This window comes from Plecotus auritus (assembly GCF_963455305.1).
Source record: "Plecotus auritus genome assembly, chromosome: 13".
Taxonomy (NCBI): Eukaryota; Metazoa; Chordata; class Mammalia; order Chiroptera; family Vespertilionidae; genus Plecotus; species Plecotus auritus.
In genome coordinates, this window is record NC_137779.1 from 27,315,209 (window position 1) to 27,341,726 (window position 26,518).

The 26,518-nt window shown below is 49.6% G+C and overlaps 1 protein-coding gene across 2 annotated transcripts in view; it reads left to right on the top strand.

The window, feature by feature from the left end:
* The first annotated feature begins 6,308 nt into the window (after positions 1-6,308).
* Positions 6,309-26,518, top strand: part of NF2 (NF2, moesin-ezrin-radixin like (MERLIN) tumor suppressor) — a 79,451-nt gene continuing 59,241 nt past the window's right edge. For both annotated transcript variants that reach the window (XM_080649840.1, XM_080649839.1), the window contains exon 1: positions 6,309-6,897. In XM_080649840.1, coding sequence (XP_080505966.1) covers positions 6,784-6,897 — 114 coding nt within the window. In that variant the 5' untranslated portion in view covers positions 6,309-6,783. The remainder of the gene's footprint in view (positions 6,898-26,518) is intronic.

The window sequence follows — 26,518 nt, forward strand, 5'->3', positions numbered from 1 at the left end:
CTCTTCAAGCAATTTTCAACGAGCAGGCCTCCTCAGCACCACTGTGTTCTGCCCTAGGAGCTCTCCCTCACCTTCCTCTCTGAGGTCCCTTCCTGTCCACCACCGAGTCTACGACATCTCTTTTCCCTGCCCCTGTCCATCCCTCCCCTCTCTGCGGAGAGCTGACCCATCCCTTCTCCCTCCCTTCCTTCCCAAAAGCAAGCTGCCCTCGTGGAAGCTGCCTCCATAAGTCACTGCCAAGGCCTGTTGCCCAATTTGTGAAATGAAATGAGAGGAGCCAGGGACAAAGACAGATGGGCAGCGCCGGGCGGCGAGGAGCAGGCCGGTTCCTAAGTGTGAAATATGGGCAGCCCTGCCATTATCTATCCTCTAGGACAAATAGATCATCACGGGATGGGCTGCGGAATAGCCGAGAGACAAATTACCCAGCTCTGGTAGTGTCACCAGCTCCTAACCGATGGGCTCTGATGCTCGGGCTCAACCGCTCTCGGAATTGCCTTTGCCCAGCTCCTGGGGGACCCCGAACAGGAGGGACCCCAAACAGGAGGGACAGGGGCAAGACAGCTTTGCTGTGTCAGCGGGGGCATGAGCTACACCGCCAAGTCCCGGCCTGTCTGTGGTATGTATCCCGTGCAGATATGAATTACGCAACTTTGACACGGTGTCACATAAAACCATCAACAAAGTGCCCCTCCACGGTGACATCAGAAATCATACAAATGTCAGGAGGGAAAAAAAAAAAAAAACAACAAAAAAAAGGAAACATTTTAACTCATTAGGGATGGGGCAATGTCAAAACGTCCCGGGGACGGAATGAATTTATCAACTGTGTTTATGCTACGGCCACAAGGCGGCGCCACTGTAGCCGGGAAACAAATGACCACATTGCGACATTACGGAGCAAATCACAAAGCTGTTAAACATACTCTGGATTCTAGCAACTGGTTTTTTGTGTGGCTATTCAGCTGTCGTTTTGCCATTCACTGTCATTATAAACCACTTTAAACAGATCTAGTAACCTTATCCATGCATTCACAAGGCAGTGATCTAGTACTGGAAAATACACTCCCGCGCCAAATGGTTATCTTTGGAGTGCATATCGGACCCGATGAAACACCGTGAAGAAGACTGAACTACCTCCACGACAGGTGATGCTGTTAACTTAGGAGAGTGCCGGAGGGCATAGATTATGCTGCAAAAGATACAAAGCAGCATCAAAAGCCAAAAAAATGTGGAAGACGGTTGTAGGGTGATGAGCTGTGCGAACGCATTTGATCACTTACTTTACAGGCATTCCCATGGGAAGAGAGGTTCTGGGAATACAAAGGTTTGAATCATGTGAAGTTTACCGAAGGCATCCTTCCTGAGAAATGGGACTTCCCTGGACCTCCCAGCTGTCCTGGCATAAATATGGCTCCTGAAGCCGCCTCCTGCAGGGGGAGTGCTGAGGGTTGAATTGTGTCCTGAGAAATAACGGAAGTCATATATCGAGTCTCTGCCTCCAGTTCCCGGCTCAGAGCTCCTAAAACTTCTGTAGTTCACTAAGTGGTAACAGCACTGGGCACACTTTTTGTTCAAATATTTGGTCTTTCCTTGCCTGCATATATGCATAACCCATGGATGCAGACAGTGGGGCGGTGAGGGCCTGGGGCGGGCGGGGTGGGGTGAGCTGGAGGGGGCCGAGGAGGGAAAAAAGGGGACATCTGTAATACTTTCAACAATAAAGACTTAAAACAACAACAACAAATGTTTGGTCTTTGACCCTGGCTCATGACACAGAGCTCCTAAATCACTTGGCAGGTCCTGGGTGATGGGGATGTCTTTCATTCTCATGAGGCAAAGCTTTGGTGGGCTTCTGGATGGGGCTGGTCACCAGAAAGACCAAGTCACCCTAAGAAGCTTGGGACTTTCGGCTCCACCTCCCATCCACCTGGAAGGGGAGGGTGACCGGAGATGGAGTTAATGACCCATCATGCCTACAAGGTGAAGCCGCCGTAAAAACCTCAAACGTATGGGGGTTCCAAGAACTTCCAGGTTGGTGATCACACCCACGTGCTTGGAAAGTGTTGCACCCCAACTCCGCAAGGACAGAAACGCCCGCTCCCTGGACCCTTCCAGACCTTGGCCTGTGTACCTCTTCATCTGTATCCTTGGTCATATAATAAACCCGTAAACCCAAGTGTGTCCCTGAGTTCTGGGAGACATTCTAGCAAATTATCAAATTCAAGGAGGAGGTCACAGGAACCCCAATTTACTTATTTTGAGGAACCGCAATTTATAGCCAGCCAGTCAGAAGCACAGATGACAACCTGGACCTGTGATTGGCGTCTGAAAGGGGAGCGGTCTCGTGGGATTGAGCCTTTAAGCTGTGGGGTCTGCACTTCCTCTAGTTAATGTCAGAACTGAATTGGATTACAGGCCATCCCGCTGGTGCCACAGAGAACTGCTTGGTGTGGAAAACCCGTTCATTTTGTTTCAGAGGTCCTGAGCACGTGAGAGTAAAGGAGAAACACGAGAATGCTTTTTCGCCGAAACCGGTTTGGCTCAGTGGATAGAGCGTCGGCCTGCGGACTGAAGGGTCCCGGGTTCGATTCCGGTCAAGGGCATGTGCCTTGGTTGCGGGCACATCCCCAGTGGGGGGTGTGCAGGAGGCAGCTGATCGATGTTTCTCTCTCATCGATGTTTCTAGCTCTCTATCCCTCTCCCTTCCTCTCTGTGAAATATCAATAAAATATATTTTTTAAAAAAAGAATGCTTTTCCCCATATGTGGCCCCTAAAAAAAGACTGAAGTCCTAGCCTCAGGGACCTGGTTTGAAAATAGGGTCTGAACCAAGGGAGTCAAGTTAAAGCAAGGCCATTGGGGTGGGTCCTGATCAAACAAGACTGGTGACCTAATGAAAAAGGGAAACCTGGACACAAAGGTAGACAGACATGCAGAGGGAAGACCATGTGAGGACACACAGACCATGTGACGGTGGAAGTGATGCTGCCACAGCCAGCGACCCTCCGGGGGTACCAGAAGCTGGAAAAGGCAATGAAGGATGGACCCTGACAGGAGCCTGGCCCTGCTGACACCTTGATCTTGGACTTCTAGCTTCCAGAGCTGTGAGACAATACATTCCTTTTCTTTTCTTAAAAATTGGTTTCAGCCCTGACCGGTTTGGCTCAGTGGATAGAGCGTCGGCCTGCAGACTGAGGGGTCCCGGGTTCGATTCCGGTCAAGGGCATGTACCTTGGTTGTGGGCACATCCCCAGTGGGAGGTGTGCAGGAGGCAGCTGGTCGATGTTTCTCTCTCATCGATGTTTCTCTCTTTTTTTTTTTTTTTAAATATATTTTATTGATTTTTTACAGAGAGGAAGGGAGAGGGATAGAGAGTTAGAAACATCGATGAGAGAGAAACATCGATTCAGCTGCCTCCTGCACACCTCCTACTGGGGATGTGCCCGCAACCAAGGTACATGCCCTTGACCGGAATCGAACCTGGGACCTTTCAGTCCGCAGGCTGACGCTCTATCCACTGAGCCAAACCGGTTTCGGCCGATGTTTCTAACTCTTTATCCCTCTCCCTTCCTCTCTGTAAAAAATCAATAAAATATATATTAAAAAATTGATTTCAGAGAAGGGAAAGGGAGAGAGAGATAGAAACATCAATGATGAGAGAGAATCATTGATCGGGCTGCCTCCTGCACGCCCCCTACTGGGGATCAAGCCCGCAACCTGGGCCTGTGCCCTTGACCGGAATTGAACCCAGGACCCTTCAGTCCGCAGGCTGATGCTCTATCCACTGAGCCAAACCAGCTAGGGAAAGACATTTCTATTGAATGGAAGCCACCCAGTGGGTGGTGCTTTGTTAAGGCAGTGGAAACTAATACAGAAGGTCAGCTCAAGACCCAAAGTATCTACTGCTACAGTAAAGAAACCGGGAAGAGCAGCAAACTGCAAATCAGGCACACGCATGAGTTTTAGGGCAGAAAACAGTCGGATTTTAGTGCCTGATTAGACAAGGGCCTTTGTTACAGGTAGCTCGCTGTTGCTGGGAGACAATGGGTCCAGAGCTGGACACCAGGGCCAGGTGATGTTGAATGAGTTGTCACTTTCCTGAGCCTCAGGCTGCAGACAGGCCAGAACCTCCCAGTTTGCTTGGTTTCTGTCTCCATCCCACTCCAGAGAATGTGGCGCAGCTTCCGAAAACACATCCGTCCAATCACGAGAAAACATGAGACAAACCTGAACTGAGAGACTTTCGGCAGATACGGGCGGATACTCTTTAAAAGTGTCCCGGTCAGCCCTGGCCGGCATGGCTGAGTGTCCGCCCTCAAACCGAAGGGTCGTGGGTGTGATTCTGGTCAAGGGCGTATACCGGGGTTGCAGGTTCCCTGCCCCAACGGGTGCAGTGCAGGAGGCAACCAATTGATGTGGCTCTCTCACATCGATGTTCCTCTCTCTCTAAAAATTAATGAAGCCCGGCTGGTGTGGCTCAGTGGCTGAGTGTCAAACTATGAATCAGGAGGTCACGGTTGGATTCCCGGTTGGTCGGGGCACATGCCCGGGTTGCGGGCTCAGTCCCCTCTGTGGGTCGTGCAGGAGGCAGCGGACCAGTGATTCTCTCTTATCATTGATGTTTCTATCTCTCTCTCCCTCTCCCTTCCTCTCTGAAATCAATAAAAATATATTTTAAAAAATCTTAAAAAAAGAAAATGAAGACACTCCCACGCCTGGACCATTTCCCCCCGGAACAGTCCCTTTGGAGGGGAGAATTTGCCAGCACTAGACAGAACAGAAAGTTTCCCAACAGTAGCCTCTCTGGGTGTGCCAGCAAATGATGCCTGGCACCTGGCTGGTGCTTCATGGCCTGGCAGGGGCCTGTGGGTTAGAGCTAGATTTATGCTATTAGTATAGTGTTAGCAACAGTGTGTGCTGGTTCTCCAGAAATGGAGCTCATGGTTCCTGGGGCTACAGCAGGAGCAGTTTGGCAGCCAGGACCAGAGAGGCAGAGCGGTGCAGTGGTCACACCAGCGGGCTCTGTGGGGCACAGACCTGGGTTCTAGTCCCAGCTTCGCCTGTCCCTGCCTGGATGACAGCCAGCTAGCGCTCTGTCATGCTGAGCCTGCTTCCTCCTCTGCAGAGAAGAGGCGATGGTTAGTATTTATGAAGTGCTTACGGCTCAGTTAAAACACAGGGAATGGTCTCTATTCAACCCTTAAGAGGTATTTAAAAGTAGGATTTATTCCTTAAAAACAGAAAGTTATGTCCTAGCATGTTTGGCTCAGTGGATAGAGCGTGGGCCTTCGGACGGAAGGGTCCTGCGTTGGATTCCGGTCAAGGGCGCAGGTATCTGGGTTGCAGGCTGGATCCCTGGCCCTGGTCTGGGGGCTCGTGCAGGAGGCAACCAATTGATGTCTCTCTCGCACATCGATGTTTCTATCTTTTCCCCTTCACTCTCTCCAAAAATCAATGGAAAAATACCTTCCAGTGAGGATTAACAACAACAAAAAAACCCCAGAAAGTTATGCCCCCCTCCCCAGCTCATATACATCCCGTCACAACCTTTGATAACATTTAAAAAGCAAATAATACACGTATATGGTTCGAAAACAGAAATCGTAGAGCACAAAGTGAGAAATGCTTTGATTTGCACCGTTTTGCATCAACAAAAACAGCTGTTGCATCGGATTCAACCTCGTTAGTGCCAGCCAGTTAATAGAGCTAACGCTTTTTACTAATTCGCTTATATTCCTTTTCAACCCCACGAGGCAGTTCCAACTACAGCCCCCTCCTGTTCATACTTACTAGTTCTCCTAAAGAGAAGCAGAAGGATCTGGGGGAGAGAGCCGGCAACCTGGGCGGCCTCCAAAGTGAGTTAAAAGTGTGGAGAACAGAGGTCAGTATGTGGAATTATGAAAATGCCAAACAGGATTCTCCGCCGGGTGTCCGAAACACGACCCCCTGGGCGCGTCCCACTCGGCGCCCTTGATCCGCAAGGACCTGGGAGGATCCCCACGCGCGCGCCCTGGGGCCAGCCTCTACGTGGTTTCCCAGGAAAGGCGGGTCGGGATCCGCCGCCTCAACCAGTCTTGCTAGAGTTCCTAACAAAAGCTTTCGGAGCGACCGACGCGGGAGCCAGTCAACGCCGAGCCCAGGCCCCCGGTTAGAGCGGAACTTCCAATTGGTGGAGTCGTTCGGGAGACGAGGGACGGAGCGGGCAAGTTCTGCCTCCCTCGGAGTCCTGCGCCAATCGCTGCGCCCGAGCGGTGGCCGCCGGTTAGGTTGCGTGGTGCATAGTGAACTAGGACCTGAGGGCGGGGCGGGGAGCAGGCGCGGGGCTGCGGGGAGGGGACGCTTCCCGCGGGCGCGCGGAGCGAGGACGGTGACAGCCACGCGCGCACGTGCGCGCTCGGCTGCCGCGCGCCCCCGAGATCTCCATCAGCCGCGGAGAGGCGCGCGGGATCGGGGTCCCCGCCGTCTAGGGGCCGGGTCCTGGTGACCTCAGCGTCCCCGACCCGAGTCCCGGAGAGCCGGGCGGGTTCCACCCCGTCGGTCCCAGCTCGCGTTCCTTCTCTACGGCCGCCAGGGCCCGCCCCGCAACTCCCCTTTTCCGCTCCCAGGGCAGGGTCCTCGCGGCCCATGCTGGCTGCTGGGGGCCCGCGCCGCCTAGACAGTTCCCGGGCCGGCCGGCCGGCCACCATGGTGGCCCTGAGGCCTGTGCGGCTCCTCCAGGGGGGCTAACAGTCCCAGAGCGCAGGCCTTGGGACGCGAGGGTCCCGGGCCTGAGCCCCGCACCATGGCCGGGGCCATCGCTTCCCGCATGAGCTTCAGCTCGCTCAAGAGGAAGCAGCCGAAGACATTCACCGTGCGGATCGTCACCATGGACGCCGAGATGGAGTTTAATTGCGAGGTAAGCGGGCGGGCAGCCCCGACGGGCTGCGGCGAGGTGGGAGCCTGGCGGAATCCCTGCTCCCCGGGCCCCTAGGGCGGCACCGATCGGGGCGCCCCGGCCCGGGTGTCAAGTCGAGGTGGAAACTTGAGGGATTCTGTTTATATCATTTCTGGGCACAGATAGAGATGGCCAGAACCGGAAGGGAGCCATCTAGGCCCAAATCCTCGTATCAAGGATACATTGCTGTCTTTTTTCAATAGGGCACTTGGGTTTGGAAGCACTTCCTGAAAGTTTTCATTCATTGTTACTGCAAGAGGCTGGAAGCATTGGCGGTAGCAAACTCTAGTGTTCCATGTCGGCTTCGGCTCCAGCTCGATGGAGTTTTCACTTCATTAGATCATTTGTGTACCCCGGGTATTAAAAGACATCTCGTCTTATTGGGGAGTCTATACTTGTTAACCTTTCCAAAACTTAAATTTTCTGGAAAAAAAAAACACACACAAAAACACCTCTTTGAGGAAAGAGAGGATGTCTTATACTTAAATTTCCTATACAGTTTGCATGATGATAAGTTATTTGTTGAATACTTTCCAAGTGGCAGACTTTCATACATTTCGTCCTCACAACAACCCAGTGAGGGAGGCGCCCCAAACCATATGCCTAATAAATGGTGAAATGGGGTCTTGAAGCAAGCGCTTTAGCCAACAGGGGACTTACTGTCTCTCAAGTAATTTAAGCCCTTGCTACTCAACGTGTGGTCTGTGGACCAGCGGCACTGGCAGCCGTGATCCAAGTCGGGGCTTGGCAAACTCTTTCTGTAAAGGCCCACATAATAAATATTTTCAGCTTCGCGGGCCATACGGTCTCAGCTGCAGCCACTCAGCTCTTCAGCTGTACCCTGGTAGCACAAAAGCTAACTTTCAGCGAGAGGCGGTCCACTGTAAAACTGGTCAAAATTATTTAAAAAAAAAAATACTTTAAACCCTCTAGGAATGATAGGGGCATGCATCGAGTGAAGAAATACCTATTAAAAATATACATCAGCCCTAACCGGTTTGGCTCAGTGGATAGAGTGTTGGCCTGCGGACTGAAGGGTCCCAGGTTCCATTCTGGTCAAGAGCATGTACCTTGGTTGCGGGCACATCCCCAGTAGGGAACGTGCAGGAGGCAGCTGATTGATGTTTCTCTCTCATCGATGTTTCTAACTCTCTCTCCCTCTCCCTTCCTCTCTGTAAAAAATAAATAAAATATATTAAAAAAATATATGCATCAATAGCCAGCTTGCGTGGCTCAAGTGGTTGAGCATTGACCAGGAGGTCATGGTGCGATTCCCGGTCAGGACACATACATGCCGGAGTTGCGGGCTCCTTCCCTAGTGTGGGGCGTGCAGGAGGCAGCCGATCAGTGATTCTCTCTCCTCGTTGTTGTTTTTCTCTCTCTCCCTCTCCCTTCCTCTCTGAAATCAATAAACATATATTTTTTAAAAATACGTAAACATGCCATAAGGAAGGTGAGGATTTGCGGCATTTGAACCAAGACCTCTATCACCCTCCCTGCTCCCAGCTCAGCAAGGTAGAGAGAGACTGTACTGCTGCAGCTCAGAACACAGGCCCCCTCTGCCCTTCGCGCCTCGTCTGAAGGCTTTCTTCCCAGGAGGAGCAGGACTTCGGTGTTCTTATCCTGCCCAAGGCTGCTTGTTGCTGGGACGGAGTGAGTGAAGTGGAAAGATGGGGCTTCTTTCTTTTACCCCCGCTCCTACTTAGGGAAGAGGGGCTGTGCCCTGGGTGTGGCACAGTGAGAATCCTGGGCCCATTTATTCTTGCCCCCAACAGTTTGTGAGATGGTGCTTCCCGCCAGGAGAGCTAAATGGGGAAGGCCCCACGCTGGTATGTCCCCATCCCCACTGCCACCAAGGGCTCAGAGATTGTGCCTAGAGGGAGAAGCCAGCTTTAAAATCCTTAGGGTTTTTTTGTTTGTTTGTTTGTTTTTGTTTTCTAGAGAGAGTGGAAGAGAGAGAGAAAGATAGAGAGAAATATCCATGTGAGAGAAACACATTGATTGGTTCCCTCCTGCACGGGCCCCGACCAGGTCCCGGGCCGGGGAGGAGCCTGCAACCGAGGAACGTGCCCTTGACCAGAATCGATCCCGGGACCTTTGGTCCGCAGGTCTACACTATCCACTGAGCCAAACTGGCTAGGGCCTGAGCTTCTTTTTAAAAAATTTATTCAATTTATTGGGGTGATATTGGTCAACATGAATGGTTTCAGGTGTGGGTTTCTATGTTACATATAGGTTTCAGGCGTGGGTTTCTATGTTACATATAGGTTTCAGGTGTGGGTTTCTCTGTTACAAAATCTGTATATTGCGCTGTGTGCCCACCACCCGAAATCAAGTCTTCTCCTGTCTCCATATATTAGGACTCCCTTCTCTCCCACCCGCTTTCCTCTGGCATTCACCACACGGCTGTTTGTGTTTACAAGTTTCAGTTTTATAGCCCACCTATGAGTGAAATCATAGAGCTCTTAGCTTTTTCTGACTTATTTCACTTAGCATAATGTTGTTGCAAGTGGCTCTATTTCATCCTTTCTTATGGCTGAGGAGTGTTCCGTTGTGTATATGAACCACATCTTCTTTATCCAGTCCTGTATCCCAGGACACTTTGGTTGTTTCCATGTCTTGACCACCGTAAATAATGTTGCAATGAACATAGGGACGCATGTATCTTTGGGGACACGTGATTTCAAGTTCTTTTTTTAAAGAACCTTAGCTTCTAATCTCTTCCCAAGGTAGTGACTTCATTTGCAGCAGAGTATGGAGAAGTTTATGCCTCGGGGTACTCAAGAACAGTGGAGGTCTTGGTGAAAGGCAATTGGGAGGGTATTTGTGGATTGCATAAGATACAGCCTACCAGGGGTCCTCAAACTTTTTAAACAGGGGGCCAGTTCACTGTCCTTCAGACGGTTGGAGGGCCGGACTATAGTTTAAAAAAAAAACTATGAACCAATTCCTATGCGCACTGCGGGCCCGGGACGAGTCAGCTGCTAAGCAGGACAGGCAGTGGCACCCGGCGGGCTGGATAAATGTCCTCGGCGGGCCGCATGTGGCCTGCGGGCTGTAGTTTGAGGACGCCTGGTGTAGGCCAGCTAGTTTGCAGGAGAGAATTGGGGAATATGACAGCTAGGAAGAGCCCTCCTGGGGCCAGAATAAATATCGAACACTGATCTGAGAAACTATTCCCTCAAAGAGCCACCCATTGATTGGATTGCTTCCTAGAGCAAGTTATGTCCCAGAGCATTATTGAAAACTAGAGGCCCGGTGCACAACATTCGTGCACTCGGGGACGGGGCGGGGGGGGGGGGCCTCAGCCCGGCCTGCGCCCTTTCACAGTACAGGAGCCCTCAGGGGATGTCTGACTGATGGTTTAGGCCCGCTACCAGCGGGGAGCAGGCCTAAGCCCGCTCGCCAGCCGTGAGCCCGGCTTCTGGCTGAGCGGCGCTCCCGCTGTGGTAGCGCACTGACCACCAGGAGGCAGCTCCTGCATTGAGCATCTGCCCCTTGGTGGTCAGTGCGTGTCATAGTGACCAGTCGTCATAGCAACCGGTCCACAGTTTGGTCAACTTGCATATTACCCTTTTATTATCCTTTCTAATAAAAGGGTAATATGCAAATTAACTGTCACTCAGTCACAAAGATGGAGGCACCCATAGCCACCAGATGGTGGTGCCCAGTCCTCTCAGCTCCCCCAGAGTCCCCAGTCCCGGGGGGGCGGCCACTGAAAGCGGGCAGCGTGAGCGGCCTGGCGGAATGCTTGCTTTGTTGCCGTGGTGACGAGGCAAGCATTCCACCCCGGCCGCAGATGGGCCTCTGGGCCACAGAGAGCCTCTGGGCAGCGGGTGCGGAGCGGCCAGGCCCCGCAGAGAGCTACTAGTGCACGGATTCGTGCGCAGAGCTACTAGTATAGGATAATGGAACAATATACCACAGTTAGTGGACTTTAACAGCTGGGTGTGTTAAGGGAAAGAGAACAAGAGTGATTCTAAAACCTTTAGGCCAGGGGTCCTCAAACTACGGCCCGCGGGCCACATGCGGCCCGCCGAGGACATTTATCCGGCCCGCCGGGTGCCGCTGCCTGTCCTACTTAGCAGCCGACTCATCCCGGGCCCGCAGTGCGCATAGGAATTTGTTCATAGTTTTTTTTTTAAACTATAGTCCGCCCTCCAACGGTCTGAGGGACAGTGAACTGGCCCCCTGTTTAAAAAGTTTGAGGACCCCTGCTTTAGGCATACCCGAAGATGTGCCTCCACGAGGAGCAGCAGCAGCAGCCTCCACACTGTGTGAGGGAAGGATTTCACTAAAACAAGTCAGCCAGCCTCTAAACAAATAAATAAGCAAATAACAATAACAAGCCCCGGAGAGGAGGGCACCAGTCCCAAGAGTTGATATAATGTATTATCTAAAATGTCTAGTTTCCAACAGAAATTATGAGGATGCAAAGAAGCAGGGAAGTATGACCCATACAATGGGAAGAAGCTAGCAAGAGAAATTGCTTGTGAGAGTGCCCAGATGTCAGATTTAATGAGAAGGTTTTAAAGTAGCCATTATAATAAACAATGACCTGTACATTGAGGAAGCTCAGTTAACTCCAAGGAGGATAAACAGAAAGAGAGTCACAAACCGACACATCATAGTAAAAATGCTGAAAATAAAAAACGAGCCCATTTTGAAAGCAACATGAGAAAAATGATTTTGCCCTTACAAGGAAACCCCAGTAAGATTAACAGCTGACTTCTCAGCAGAACATATGTGAAGTGCTCAAAGAAAAAAACTTGTCAACTGAGAATCCTATATCCAGCACCAGTGGCTATAAATGAGAAGGACATTTCAAAGATGAAGATGAACTAAAGACTTTCCTGTATATTCAAAAACTGAGAGCATTTGTTGCTTAAAGACTCACCTTACTAAGTACTAAAGGAAGTTCTTCAGGCTAAAAGCAATGACCTGAGATAGTAACTTAAATCCACATAAAAGAAAAACAAAGAGCACCAATAATGGTACTTATATAATTACTAGCGGCCCAGTGCATGAAATTCGTGCACATTAAAAGGGGATTAATTAGAGGAAATAATTTAATATTGCTATTTGCCCTTTATCTATAATACAAGTGTCAGAGATGAAAGAAAATTAGTAAAATGTATATGAAAACCTTCCTCCTGTCAGAGTCTGGGGTGCACCACGGGACCCAGAGTCAAGTCCCTGCCCACCCACATGCTCCTCAAAATCACGTGAGACCCAGACCCGGCTGCCCCTCGCCCCCATTGGGCTAGATCCAGACCTGGCCAGTCCCAACCTTGTCAAGCCTCGCCAGGCAGGGGGCGTAGCCTCAGGTCCCCTAGCCTGGAGCCAGGATGGGGGGCGTGGCCTGAGGTCCCCCATCAAGCCTGCTGGGTGGGGGCATGGCCTGAGGTCCCCCATCAAGCCCTGCCAGGTGACGGGGGGGGGGGGGCAGCCTCAGGTCCCCCGGCCTAGCACCGGGAGGGGGGCACAGCCTCAGGTTCCCCATCAAGCCCTACCGGCAGGGGGGTGCAGCCTCAGGTCCCCTGTCAAGCCCCGCTGGGCGGGGGGTGGGGGTGCGGCCTGAGTTCCCTCAACCCAGCACTGGGGGTGCACCTTGAGGTCCCCTGTCAAGCCCTGCTGGGTGGGGGGCACGGCCTGAGGTCCCCCGGCCTGGCACTGGGGCGGGGAGAGCAGTCTGAGGTCCCCTAGCCCAGCACCAGGATGGGAAACACACCTTGAGGTCCCCTGTCAAGCCCTGCCAGGTGTGGGGGCACAGCCTGAAGTCCCCTGTCAAGCCCCACGGGGGCGGGCGTAGCCTCAAGTCCCTGCTGATTGCTCGTTAAGGCTTCTTATGGGAACTTGGCCTCAGCTGTGGGTGCAGCCATCTTTGTGATGGAGTGATGGTCAATTAGCATATTCCCTCTTTATTAGATAGGATAAAGCATAAATACATATTTTTCTCCTCTTAACTGATTTAAAAAGCAATTATGTAAAAATGCATATAATATACTGTTGGGACTATAACAGAAATGTAATCTATGTGTAATATACTTGCCAATAATAGTGCAAAGGAGTGGGTAGGAACAAAGCTGTAATGGGCTAAGGAAATGACTATAGACGATAAAGTAATAATTATAACAATGCATTGCCAGGCTTGTAACTTTAGCAGATATAATATATGTAACAATACTACAAAAAAGAGGGGAGGGAATGGAGCTATATAGGAGTAACATTTCTCTATATCACTGGAATTAAGCTAATATAAATCTGAAGCTGATTCTGATAAATCAGGGTTATATGGTTAAACCCTAGGGTAACCACTAAAAAAATCTTTACAAATATAGTGGAAAAATTTATTAAAGAAATTTAAATGCTTCATTAGAAAATATTCACTTAATGCAAAAGCAAGTAGTAAAGGAGGAATCGAGAAATAAAAGACTTAAAAAAAACACACACAAAAAAAAGATGGCAGTTCTATACCAAATAGTTATGCAACTTAAATGAAAGGGACAAATTCCTAAAGACGCCAACTATACCAGCATTAGCTCAAGAAGAGACAATCTGAATAGACCTACAAGTGAAGAGTGTAACTTAGTAATAAAAATGCTACCCACGATGAAAACCCCAGGCTCTATCAGAGGACTGGATAGCTTCCCTATTGAATTCTGTCAAACATTTCAAGAAAATTAATGCCGCCCTAGCCAGTTTGGCTCAGTGGATAGAGTGTCGGCCTGTGGACTGAAGGGTCCCAGGTTCGATTCCGGCCAAGGGCACATGCCCAGATTTCGGGCTGGATCCCCAGTAGGGGGCGTGCAGGAAGCAGCCGATCAATGATTCTCTCTCATCATTGATGTTGCTATCTCTCTCTCCCTCTCCCTTCCTCTCTGAAATCAATAAAGAAATATTTTTAAAAAAAGGAAAATTAATGCCAAATTTTCACAAATGATCCCCCCCCCCAAAAAAAAAAAATAGAAGAGAAAGGACCACTTTTTAGCTCATTTTATGAGGCCGGCATTACCCTGATACCAAAACCAGACAGAGATAGCACAAGAAAACTAGAGACCAGTATCTCATGAATATGGAGGCAAAAATCCCCCCACCACATTGGTATCTGTGGAAAGGGATCATAGCAGTGCTATTCAGAGAGGCAGAATGTATACAGTCTGTCAAGCCTTTAAGTGCACATCAGTGACCTGAGGATCTTGGTAAGATGTGTGGTTCTGCATTTCTTTTCTTTTTTTTTTAAAAAAAATATATTTTATTGGTTTTTTACAGAGAGGAAGGGAGAGAGATAGAGAGTTAGAAACATCGATGAGAGAGAAACATCGATCAGCTGCCTCCTGCACACCTCCTACTGGGGATGTGCCCGCAACCCAGGTACATGCCCTTGACCGGAATCGAACCTGGGACCTCTCAGTCTGCAGGCCGACGCTCTGTCCACTTAGCCAAACCGGTTAGGGCTGGTTCTGCATTTCTAACAAACTCTCAAGTGATGCTGCCGCTGAGGAGCAAGTGCGTGGGCTTTGAAATAAGACAGACCCGGGCTTCATCGAATTCCAGCTAAACTGCTTAAAGCTCGGCTAAGGCACTTCAGCTCTCTGGACCTCAGCTTCCACATTAGTAAAATGGAACGAACATCACTGTCCCCGCAAGGCTGTGATGAGGACGGGTGGAATGCGTAGTGCTGGGCAGAAAGAAAGGGACAGTGATTGGCCTAGGAGGCTCAGGTCCCCCTGTTCCCTGGCATGCTGTGATTGGTCAAGCGGTTGCATCTCATTGAACCTCAAATTTCCAGTGAAAATTTACCCGATTGTAAATGATGTTCAGATGTCCCATTGAAAGTAACGGCCGTTTGATCTATGATGACTGAGTGAACTCCGCTTCGGAGAAGCCATCGGTCTTATTCTCCTGCCCTATTATTATGTTATACATTCACCGAGCAAAGTGCTAATGCATTTGAGAAAAAAAAAAAAAAAGAAGAAGAAGAAGAAGAGAGATGGTTCTTGTGGAATTCTTGGCTTTATCGAAGTCAAATGTAGGTGGCTTTTTTTTTTTTAACTAGGGAGTCAACAGACCTAATCGGTTTGGCTCAGTGGATAGAGCGTTGGCCTGCGGACTGAAGGGTCCCAGGTTCGATTCCAGTCAAGGGCATGTACCTTGGTTGCCGGCACATCCCCAGTAGGGGGTGTGCAGGAGGCAGCTGATCGATGTTTCTAACTCTCTATCCCTCTCCCTTCCTCGCTGTAAAAAAAAAAAAATCAATAAAGTATATTAAAAAAAAAAAAGGGAGTCAACTTCAGAACCAGTGGTAGTTAACATACGAATCATGTCACCTTATGTTAATAAGTTCAAACTTTTTTTGCTGCAGAAATGGGGGTGGGGGCGCTGCTTGCTGCATTGCACAATTGGCTGAATGCTTTAGAGGATTTTTCCACTCGAAAGACCTGGTATTTGTCATTTTGAGAGAGTGGGTGCTGAATGTAATTTGCCAGGAGGCTAAACGGTTCTGTTATTTCTTATCTAGGCTGGAATTTTACTCTAATAACTCAACCTACCAGGAAGAAGAGCCAGATATGAAAAATTTCTCCGAATTGAGTTGTGCGAGGTTCTGATACTATCTCATACTGAGAAATAAAGCCTCCTCCTGGTGTTGGTTGAGAGCCCAAATGTTTTCACAGACCCAAGTGGGGTCAGGATCGGTTTAACCACCAACACACACGTGGACACGAAGTTGTCCGTGACAGAAGGAGCTTTCCGAAGGGGAAAACAGAAAAGGACAGCTGGTATTTCCAGTAAGATGTGACATTTTATTTATTTATTTATTTATTTTTTAAATATATTTTATTGATTTTTTACAGAGAGGAAGGGAGAGGGATAGAGAGCTAGAAACATCGATGAGAGAGAAACATCGATCAGCTGCCTCCTGCACACCTCCCACTGGGGATGTGCCTGCAACCAAGGTACATGCCCTTGACTGGAATTGAACCTGGGACCCTTCAGTCCGCAGGCCGACGCTCTATCCACTGAGCCAAACCGGTTAGGGCTATTTATTTATTTATTTTTGGTTCCCTTAAATGGAATCGAACCTGGGATCTTCAGCCCTCAGGCCGATGATGCTCTATCCACCGAGCCAAACTGGTTAGGACAAGATGTGAAATTTTAGACGCCCTGAGATTTAGGCAAACAAACGATTTCCTTCTATTTTTTTTTAAATATATATTTTATTGATTTTTTACAGAGAGGAAGGGAGAGGGAGAGAGAGTTAGAAACATCGATGAGAGAGGAACATCGATCAGCTGCCTCCTGCACACCTCCTACTGGGGATGTGCCTGCAACCAAGGTACATGCCCTTGACTGGAAGCGAACCTGGGACCTTTCAGTTCCCAGGCCGACGCTCTATCCACTGAGCCAAACCGGTCAGGGCACGATTTCCTTCTAGAATGTAAACTCCAGGAGGGCAGCGGTGGTGATTCTGTTGCTTGGTAATATGCAGTAAGAGTAGTCTACAGGAGGCCACTGAGAAACTTTTCTTTTTATTTCAGAAGAAAGACGGACTCTACCTTATTTTATTGGTGGGCTCTCCCATGGGCGTTGTAAGCAGTGCCCCCATGGTGGGTGGCATGGGTGCTGCAGATGAAGTCAAGGGTGCATGATGAATGTAGCCGTGCCTTGCTGGTGAACAGTGAAGAAGGAAGCCTTTGTAATTGTAGACCTTCTAGGTTATAATTAGTCTACGTACGATGAACTTTACCATAACGCCTTATTCCTGTTCAAGGATCTTCTTTTATGAGGTGATATGTAACTGATCTCTGTTTAGCTTGGGGTCCACTGTGAGCGCGGGGTTCTTTTCTTATTTCTGCCATCGTTAATTATTCTCCACTCTTTTGTCCCCCATGTGTCATTTTGAACATTTTCTCTTTTCTTTGTTTTTGATGACTTCTCCAGTTATTCATGCTGGTGTTGCTTTCTCGTCTAAACGTTGTTGCTTGTTGAATTTTAATTTCACAAGTTGCAGCATTTGAGGTCTTTAAAAAAAAACACCCAGAACTGACTTTTCTCAGAGCGGCTCATCTTTTTCAGCCAGGCTTCTCTGGTTTGTTACGGGACGATGCCTTTCGTCCTCCTGCCTGTACTTCGTCTAATTTAGATTCTCAATCCACGTGTTTTAGTATATATATATTTTTTTAACCAAGTAAAACGTTATTACCAAACGAGTGCTGACTCAGGGGGGAAAAAAAAAATCTTTAATCAAATCTTCAGCTGCTCAAGGTGCCGGTCCCAGTGTAGGAATCGCTCCGGCACCACTAGGTGGGGTCAGAGCACATCATTTCGTAAAGGCATTGGGCCCTTGGCCTCTTCCGGCTCCTTTTTGCTTCTTTGGCAGATTTGGACCCAGCGCTGGCAAGGCTCACAAAACCTTTCTGCGGGTGAGGCCCGCTACTGACCGTTCTCCCGTGCGTCCTGCCAGCGTTCGTCTCCTGGTTTTAGTCATTGTGATCATTTGACTTTCAGATAAAACTGAAAGGCCCGAGTCATCACTAAACTCACCTGAACCGGTCTGTGGTTTTAAATTCGCCAGACAGTGTATTTATCCGGTATCCTACACCTGTTGATTTGAGATTCAATCAGTCCCACGAGTGTGTTTAAAAAGTCTTCGGCCCGCAGTAATTCCCCTCCATCGGCAGAAGATCTTACCAGTCCTACCCACTCGTACTCATAACCTGCCAGTGTGGTTCAAGTCAGTGTCCTTATCATGAATGACATGAAACTGAATCAGAGGTCAAGCTAGAAACAGAAACAGAATACTTTTAACATTTCCTTCTGGGCCAAGGTCTGGGTTCTGCAGGAGCTGATTGGCATAAAAGGATTGTGTTCCAGTCCTGTTGTCCTGGGAACTTTTTTTTTTTTTAATATATTTTATTGATTTTTACAGAGAGGAAGGGAGAGGGAGAGAGAGCCAGAAACATAGATGAGAGAGAAACATCGACCAGCTGCCTCCTGCACACCTCCCACTGGGGATGTGCCCGCAACCAAGGCACATGCCCTTGACCGGAGTCGAACCTGGGACCCTCAGTCCGCAGGCCGACGCTCTATCCACTGAGCCAAACCGGTTTCTGCTACTGGGAACTTTTTTGAAGGAATACACTTTTATTTATTTTTTTAAAAAATATATTTTTATTGATTTCAGAGAGGAAGGGAGAGGGAGAGAGAGATAGAAACATGAGTGATGAGAGAGAATCATTGATCAGCTGCCTCCTGCACGCCCCTGACTGGGGATCGAGCCCGCAACCCCGGGCACGGGCCCTTGACTGGAGTCAAACCCAGGACCCTTCGGTCTGCAGGCTGATGCTCTATCCACTGAGCCAAGCCAGCGAGGGCTGAAGAAATGCACTTTTATAAAGACAAAGTACAGCCCTAGCCGGTTTGGCTCAGTGGATAAAGTGTCGGCCTGCGGACTGAAGGGTCCCAGGTTCGATTCCGGCCAAGGGCACATGCCTGGGTTGTGGGCTCAATCCCCAATAGGGGGCGTGCAGCAGGCAGCCGATACATGATTCTCTCTCATCATTGATGTTTCTATCTCTCTATCCCTCTCCCTTCCTCTCTGAAATCAATAAAGAAATATATTTAAAAAAAAAAAAAAAAGACAAAGTACAATTTTTGCGACGGGCAGGCGGAGTTAATTAGTTAGGTAATACTTAATCATGGGTTGTATTTCATAGTCGGCTCATTTTGCCTCATGCCCGTATGAGGCAAAATGGTATGTGAAATTTAGCTTTGCGCCTGCACTGAATTTCCTATTTCCTGTCTGGAGCTCTGCAGAATTTTCATTCTCAGTATTTCAAGCAGTGCAATCATTGATAAATGCTGAATAGCTATAGCATACTTGGTGCTAAAACACTTTTATTTTTCCGCAGCGTTATCATGATCACTTTTGTTACATTGGAGAGTTCACGACCATGAGTCAGCTCTTGATTATTCGGAGAAAAAAAGACACATGATAGCAATAGCAGAACCCCAGTCAGGGGAGAAAATGGAGAATGCACACACAAATGAAATGTTCGGTGTCCTTTACACGCCTGAAAATGGTTTCGGGATATCCAATGGGGTGATACAGGATTAAAAAAAATTATGATAGCAACAGAAAAAGGTACTACACGGTGCATCCAAAACCATCTCGGCTCACAGACTGCGATGGCGTTCATCCTGACAGACCACGTGACGATTGTGGAAGCTGAGACCCCGAGAGGTCAAGTGGCTTTCCCCGCGCAGCGGGCTCGGGTGTTTTATAGCAATTTGACAAGGCCGCGATTGCCCTCATGTTGTGAGCTCAATTCCGAGGACAGAAATGGTCTTCTTTGCTTTGGGGGGGATTGTTGCTTTTATAGCACCATAATCGTATTGTTTCTGTTTGCTTTGTCATCTGTCAAGCCGCTTTTGAAGTGCTTCATCTTTTTAAATCCTCACCCGAGGATATGTGTAGAGAGAGGAGGGGTGAGGGGAGAGAGAGAGAGAGAGAGAGAGAGAGAGAGCGAGAGAGAAAGAAACATCGATGTGAGAGAAAAACACCGATTGGTTGCCTCTCGTATGCACCCTGACGGGGGCTCAAACCCGCATCCCAGTTATGTGCCCCAACTGGGAGTCAAACCTGCCACCTTTAGGTGCATAGGACGATGCTCCAACCAACTGAACCACCCGGCCAGGCCTCATCTTCTTTTCACAGCATCATAAAATCCGGGCATTGTAGGGGGCGTAAGAGATTGACAGGCGAGGACACTGCGCCCCGTTGAGCTGCGTGGCTCACCCAAGAGTGTAGGCTTGTGTGTGGCGGAGGGAGGGAGTTCAGAATGCAGATCTCCGCTCTGGGGTCACTGCGGCTGCCGTACCCTCTCTCTTTTCCAGCAGGAAACATGCCAGGAGCTGCGGACATAAGAACCGCCCCCCCCCCCCCCCGGCCGCAAGAAACTATAGTACCTTTTCTTTTTATTTTTAAATATATTTTATTGATTTTTTTACAGAGAGGAAGGGAGAGGGATAGAGAGCTAGAAACATCGACGAGAGAGAAACATCGATCAGCTGCCCCCTGCACACCTCCCACTGGGGATGTGCCCGCAACCAAGGTACATGCCCTTGACCGGAATCGAACCCGGGACCCTTCAGTCCGCAGGCCGACGCTCTATCCACTGAGCCAAACCGGTTTCGGCTATAGTACCTTTTCTTTTGAAAGACTTATCAGAGTTTAAAACCCCTCTTTTGTGACTTCCCAACGTGCTGTGACTCTCTTGCTCTGTGGAAATTTTTCTTGCTGGTTCTTTGAGAGGGAGAATTCCTTGCCAAGGTATTTTTAGAGAGAGGAAATCAGCCTGTGTCAGCAAAGGGGGGAAAGATATACCTTAAGGCCCAATTATGCAATTACGGTTTTAATAAGGAGCATCCTAAATCCTGGCTTCGCTGCAGTCATTCCTTAGAAGGCTGTTCGACTCCGGAGCCCCATCGAGGTGTCATATCATGATCGTCAGCCGCCCGCAAGCACGCATGGCGTGGCCACAGGCGACGCAGCGCTTGCTCGGCGTCTAGGAGACGGGAAGCAGCCCTTGCTCTGGCGGAGTGTGCGCTGTGCAGAACTGGAGGCAAGACAGGAAGCGCGGGGAAAGGCAGACACCTATTTTTCCGTACGTCCCGACTCACGTACCTGGTGTTGTTTGTGGGCAGGAGGACAGCGGTGAGATAAATGGATCTTAGAAAGGACTGGTTAGGGATAAATGGAAGCGCCTCGTTTTGCTGACTTGGGAAGGTGCAGGCTGGGTTGCGACAAGGCCGGGACATTGGCTGAAAGAGGGAGGAAGTAATTTCAAGGTGGAAGGTCTTGAAACCAATCATTTAAATAGATTTCAAATACTAATAGAGACGATTGGAGGACGGGGACAGGAAAATTACTTGCTATGGTTGATTATGACAGAAATTGACAGGACAAGAGAGTGGAGATGGGATTTTTTTTTTCCAAAGAGGAGGCTCTAGGTTTATGAGATTTTGCTCAGATTTAGATGAGTGACATAGGGCGCTGTGATTGGTAGACCAGAGAAATGAATTTCTTTTTTTTTTTTTTTTTTGCTAAAATCCTGTTTCTGTTTGGAGGGTCCCCTCTCCCCTCGTGTTGAGAAATAATGGCTCATTGGGAGTGGCGTCTCCTTTCACTGCAATAGGAAACGTCATGTTTTGTAGTGTGAGCTCATAAGCCACAGAACCTGTTTCTGTGTATGGTGATACCACACTGAGTTGGGGTGTGCTGGTTTTTTTTTTTTTTATATTTTATTGATATTTTACAGAGAGGAAGGGAGAGGGATAAAGAGCTAGAAACATCGATGAGAGAGAAACATCGATCAGCTGCCTCCTGCACACCTCCCATTGGGGATGTGCCCGCAACCAAGGTACATGACCTTGACCGGAATCGAACCCGGGACCCTTCCATCCGCAGGCCGACGCTCTATCCACTGAGCCAAACCGGTTTCGGCAATGATGAAATAATATTTTCATGGGACTCATTATTCACTGACTGTACAGCAAAATCATTTTTAATAACTCTTTAGATTGTGTTTATCTCGGATCTCGAGGTATTTGGCATCTGTGTTTGTTTTTTTTTCAAAACGGACAAATAAAAGTTGTATTTGGATCTGGGACGTTAGCATCTTCAGTTCTCAAGTCTCCTATAGTAAATCAGTTCTTGTAAGGCCAGCCATGACCGCAAAAGTCAGGGGTAAACACTGAGAGAAGGAGTCACAGCCCTCCTTGGTTTTCCGTCTCCGGAATAACGGCAAACACGTGTTGCATGTCCGGAACCTGGGGAGGCACAGTTCCTTCTGTTGCTCTATCTGTACGGGAGCTGACTGTTTGACACACTTTTTTAAAGGAGTTTTCTTTAAAAAAATTGTTTTTAATTGATTTCAGAGAGAAAGGGAGAGAGAGAGAGAAAAACATGGATGTGAGAGAGAAACATGGATGGTCGCCTCCCATAACACAACCTGGGTATGTGCCCTGATCGGGAATCGAACCTGCGACCCTTCGGGGCGTGGGATGGTGCTCCAACCCAACTGAGCCACCCCAGCCAGGCAAATAAATGGTAGTCTAAACCGGCCAGTTGTACGTTGACTGTCATGGACGTTATTCATGGTTAATAGCCCCCAATCAGCCCTGTGGGTTATTGGTGCCAGTTGCTTCCTGCAGCAGGTAAGTGCCGCATCCGGCCACGTCCCTGCTGCGGAGGATGAGTGTTTAGTGCTGTTTACTTAAAACATTCTAGGTTGATAAATTACAAGCACTTCACTCTGGCTAAAGCTCATAAATTCAGCCCCTAGAAAAAAAATAACACGCTGACAGCACTTAGTCCTGTTTATAAAGTTCATGCACATCTATCTTCGGTGCAGGCACAAGTACATGTCTGTGAAATAGCGCTGCGGACGGTTAATGTAATAGAGAGCACAGCCACAAAGCATGAAGCGTCGCCCTCCCGGCCTCACCACTGTTAGCCCCTACGCGTGAAGGGCACCTTGGGTTCGAGGTCTGCCGAATGGAGGGAGCTCACGTGCCGGGCAGTCCGGATTTGCGCCCCTTCCTGCTTTTCTTCTCCCTGCAAATCACCTCGCCCCCTCCACCTCGATTTTTTCTGTCTGCAAAGTGAGCATCTGCCGCTTAGCTCCCCTCCCCTCCGCGAGGCTGAGGTGAGGCCAGGAGCCGTTGCACTAGTGCGTGCGGAACGGTTTGAACACTGGGACCAGGTGGAAAGAGATGGGCACATACGGGTGTACAGGGACGTTTCATCAAAACCAGGAGCTATTCTATTTTGGGCAGCCTGTTCAGGAAAAATGACAAACCGGATGACAAACAAAACGGCCTTTAGGTGGTGTATACGTGCGAGGCCGGAAAGGCTTATTGTGCCATCGGGTGTCAGAAAAGGAAATATTTTATTTTTTAAAAATATGTTTTTATTGATTTCATTGATTTCTCTGGTCTACCAATCACAGCGCCCTATGTCACTCATCAGTGATGAGAGAGAATCATCGATCGGCTGCCTCCTGCACGCCCCACACTGGGGATGGAGCTCGCAACCTGGGCTTGGCCCCGACTGGGAATCGAACCGTGACCTCCTGGTTCATAGGTCGATGCTCAGTCCTGAGCCATGCCGGCCGGGCAAGAAAAGGAAATATTTTATTTTTATTTATTTATTTTTTTAAAATATATTTTATTGATTTTTTACAGAGAGGAAGGGAGAGGGATAGAGAGCCAGAAACATCGATGAGAGAGAAACATCGATCAGCTGCCTCCTGCACACCCCACACTGGGGCTGTGCCCGCAACCAAGGTACATGCCCTTGACCGGAATCGAACCCGGGACCCCCCCAGTCCGCAGGCCGACGCTCTATCCACTGAGCCACGCCGGCCGGGCAAAAAAAGGAAATATTTTAATAAAAAAATAAATAAACATGAGACTCATCCCACTGGTCGTGGCTTCTTAGAGACCTGGCGGGTGTGGTGACGGGATGCGTGGCTGCTCAGAACCAGCGGCCGAACGCCGTGGCTCCTGACCGGCCGTGGCGCGCCGTCACACGCACTGGGCTGGAGCTGCGTTTCAGTGCTGCACTGAGCATTCACGGCTGCAGCGAGGATCATTATGCTGCTTGTCAGACACTGGGAAAGTGCAGAGAACATCCCTTCATTTGCAACAGCTTGGGTCCAAGTGGCAGGCATGCTGTTCCCTCCAGCTGGTGTGACCGCCCCCCTCCCCCCGCCCCCCGTTTCTTAGCCCCTTCACCAGAGGGGACCAGCTACCCCACTTGGCTTTCAAGACCCAGCGCGGACAGCGGCTCCCCAGCGCAGGCCTCCCCACCCCCCCCCCCCCGCCCAAGGCCAGGGTTGTGTTCCCATAGCGCTCTGTTCTGTTCGCATTTGCCAGGTTGCATTTGCGTTATCCATTTACCTGTCTTCCCCTGTCAGACGTGAATAGGGACAGGGTCTTGCCCCGAATTCATCATTTATCTCCTGTGCTGAGCACAATGACCAGGACGTAGTGGCTGCTCAATAAATGTTTGTCCAATGAGTGATGGCATGGTTAGTTGAATGAGAATTGATGGTGCCCCTCTGATCTGTCATCCATCATCCGTGGAGCGAAATAGGACTGGGAGGCTTTCATCAGTGCCCCTTGAGGATAGAAGGAGTGGCGGCAGGGCTGGAATGAAGGAGTCGCTGCCCTCTGTTGAGTATTTACTGTGGGCAGGTCTCTACCTCAGGGCTTTTCGTTGTATTCATGCCCTTCATCCTTAGATCAATCTGCTCAGATCATCTGTTGGTTATCCCCCTCGAGAAGCATGAGGAAGTTCAGTAACTTGCCCAAGGTCGAGGCCTGACAGGGCTGAGATGCCTGTCAACGTCAGATAGCCATCCCCTGCCCAGGCCCTTTATTTATTTATTTATTTTATTTTATTTTTTTTTTAAATATATTTTATTGATATTTCACAGAGAGGAAGGGAGAGGGATAGAGAGCTAGAAACATCGATGAGAGAGAAACATCGATCAGCTGCCTCCTGCACACCCCCCACTGAGGATGTGCCCGCATCCAAGGTACATGCCCTTGACCGGAATCGAACCCGGGACCCTTCAGTCCGCAGGCCGACGCTCTATCCACTGAGCCAAACCGGTCTCGGCTGCCCAGGCCCTTTAGACTGGTTCCCGGGAAGAATGAAGTCCTGATGTCCCGAGACATCTGTCTTATCTAATGATGTAACTGCTTTCCTGTATCTCCGGAAGGGTCCTAGATGTAACCCATCCTTGGGGACGAGGAGGAAACGGTCACGCAGATAGCGTTCCGTGTCCCGCGGTGCACACGGGAGAGGCCGAGCCAGATGGTTCACAAAGATGTGCCGTTAGATGGCCCTTTTGGGAGTACAGCAGTCGATACTCTCCAGTCTTCACTACCTTCCCTTCCCACGAGGACCAGCTACGCTTTTTTGCCTCTCCGCCTTTGCACATGCTGTTCCCTCTGCCTGGAACACACTTCCCTGCTCACTCCTGCCTTCCCCACACCCAGTCTTCACTCAGCTCCTGTTTCCCACCATGAGAGTCAGTTTCGATGCCATTTCCCATTCCCCCAAGACAGAGGGTCCCTTATAGGGCGTCCCTACAGGCTCCGTGTCCCTGTTGTGGCACCCACACAGGTGTTGTTGTGCTGAAAAACTCAACACCTGGAGTGGATTTCTGTGCGTGGGGTGAGGGAGGTGATTATCTGTTCCTGACTGGTTCACGCTCAAGACCTGGTCTGTGAGAGCAGAGACCAGGGATCCTCAAACATTTTAAACAGGGGGCCAATTCACTGTCCCTCAGACCGTTGGAGGGCCGGACTATAGTTTAAAAAAACACAACTATGAACAAATTCCTATGCGCACTGCAGGCCTGGGACGAGTCGGCTGCTAAGCAGGACAGGCAGCGGCACCTGGCGGGCTGGATAAATGTCCTTGGCGGGCCGCATGTGGTCCGCGGGCCGTAGTTTGAGGACCCCTGGCAGAGACCGTCTCTTTTGTTCCCTGTTTAGCCCCTGCACCTCGGCGCTTGCTTGGACACGTTGGGCGTTGACCAAATATTTGCTGAAAGAGTGGACGGATGGAGGTTCACCTTGCTTTCAGTTTTTAAGGCTCGCGGGTTCTGGAAGCAGTCAGGACTTCCGCCGGACAGCCGCCCTTTACCGTGGCTTCTACGTCCATACTTGGCTGGACACCGTGGGGGTAGAGACATGGCAGATGGTGCTCTGTTCTGAGGTGCCTACAATCTAGGGAGACGTTCAGCTGTTCCGATCACGTCACAGCATCAGCACGGTGCAGTGGATCACCGATAAAACTCTGAGCACGGTCACATCCCGGGCAGTCGGCTGTCGCCAAGGAGGCCCCATTCACAGCCCAAGACCTCCCTGCGCAGGGCGTCCCGAGAACCACTCGGAGCCACTGAGAAACGTGGTTGTTGTTTCTAAAGAAGTAGAACCCCGCCCGAACCGGTTTGGCTCAGTGGATAGAGCATCGGCCTGTGGACTGAAGGGTCCCGGGTTCGATTCCGGTCAAGGGCATGTACCTTGGTTGCGGGCACATCCCCAGTGGGGGGTGTGCAAGAGGCAGCTGATCGATGTTTCTCTCTCATCGACGTTTCTAACTCTCTATCCCTCTCCCTTCCTCTCTGAAAAAAAAAAAAAATCAATAAAATATATTTAAAAAAAAAAAGAAGAAGAAGTAGAACCCTGAGTGAGGAGGACTGAGCAAGCCTCATGCGTCTTGGCGGGGGAGGGCATGTTGAAGAGTGCATCCTCGGGTAGGTAGACAACATGTTGGTGGTTAGAGTTAACCCAGTGGTCGGCAAACTCATTAGTCAACAGAGCGGCAAACCGCGGCTCGAGAGCCGCCGTTTGCCGACCACTGAGTTAACCTAAAGGAAAAAATTCTTAATCACTTAAAGATCGAACGTTTTATTTTCTAACTAGAGCGAAGACTTTACATCCAATGCATGTAGGTCATTTTTACTGGGTTTCCTCAGGCACCTTCACGGATCTTGTCTAA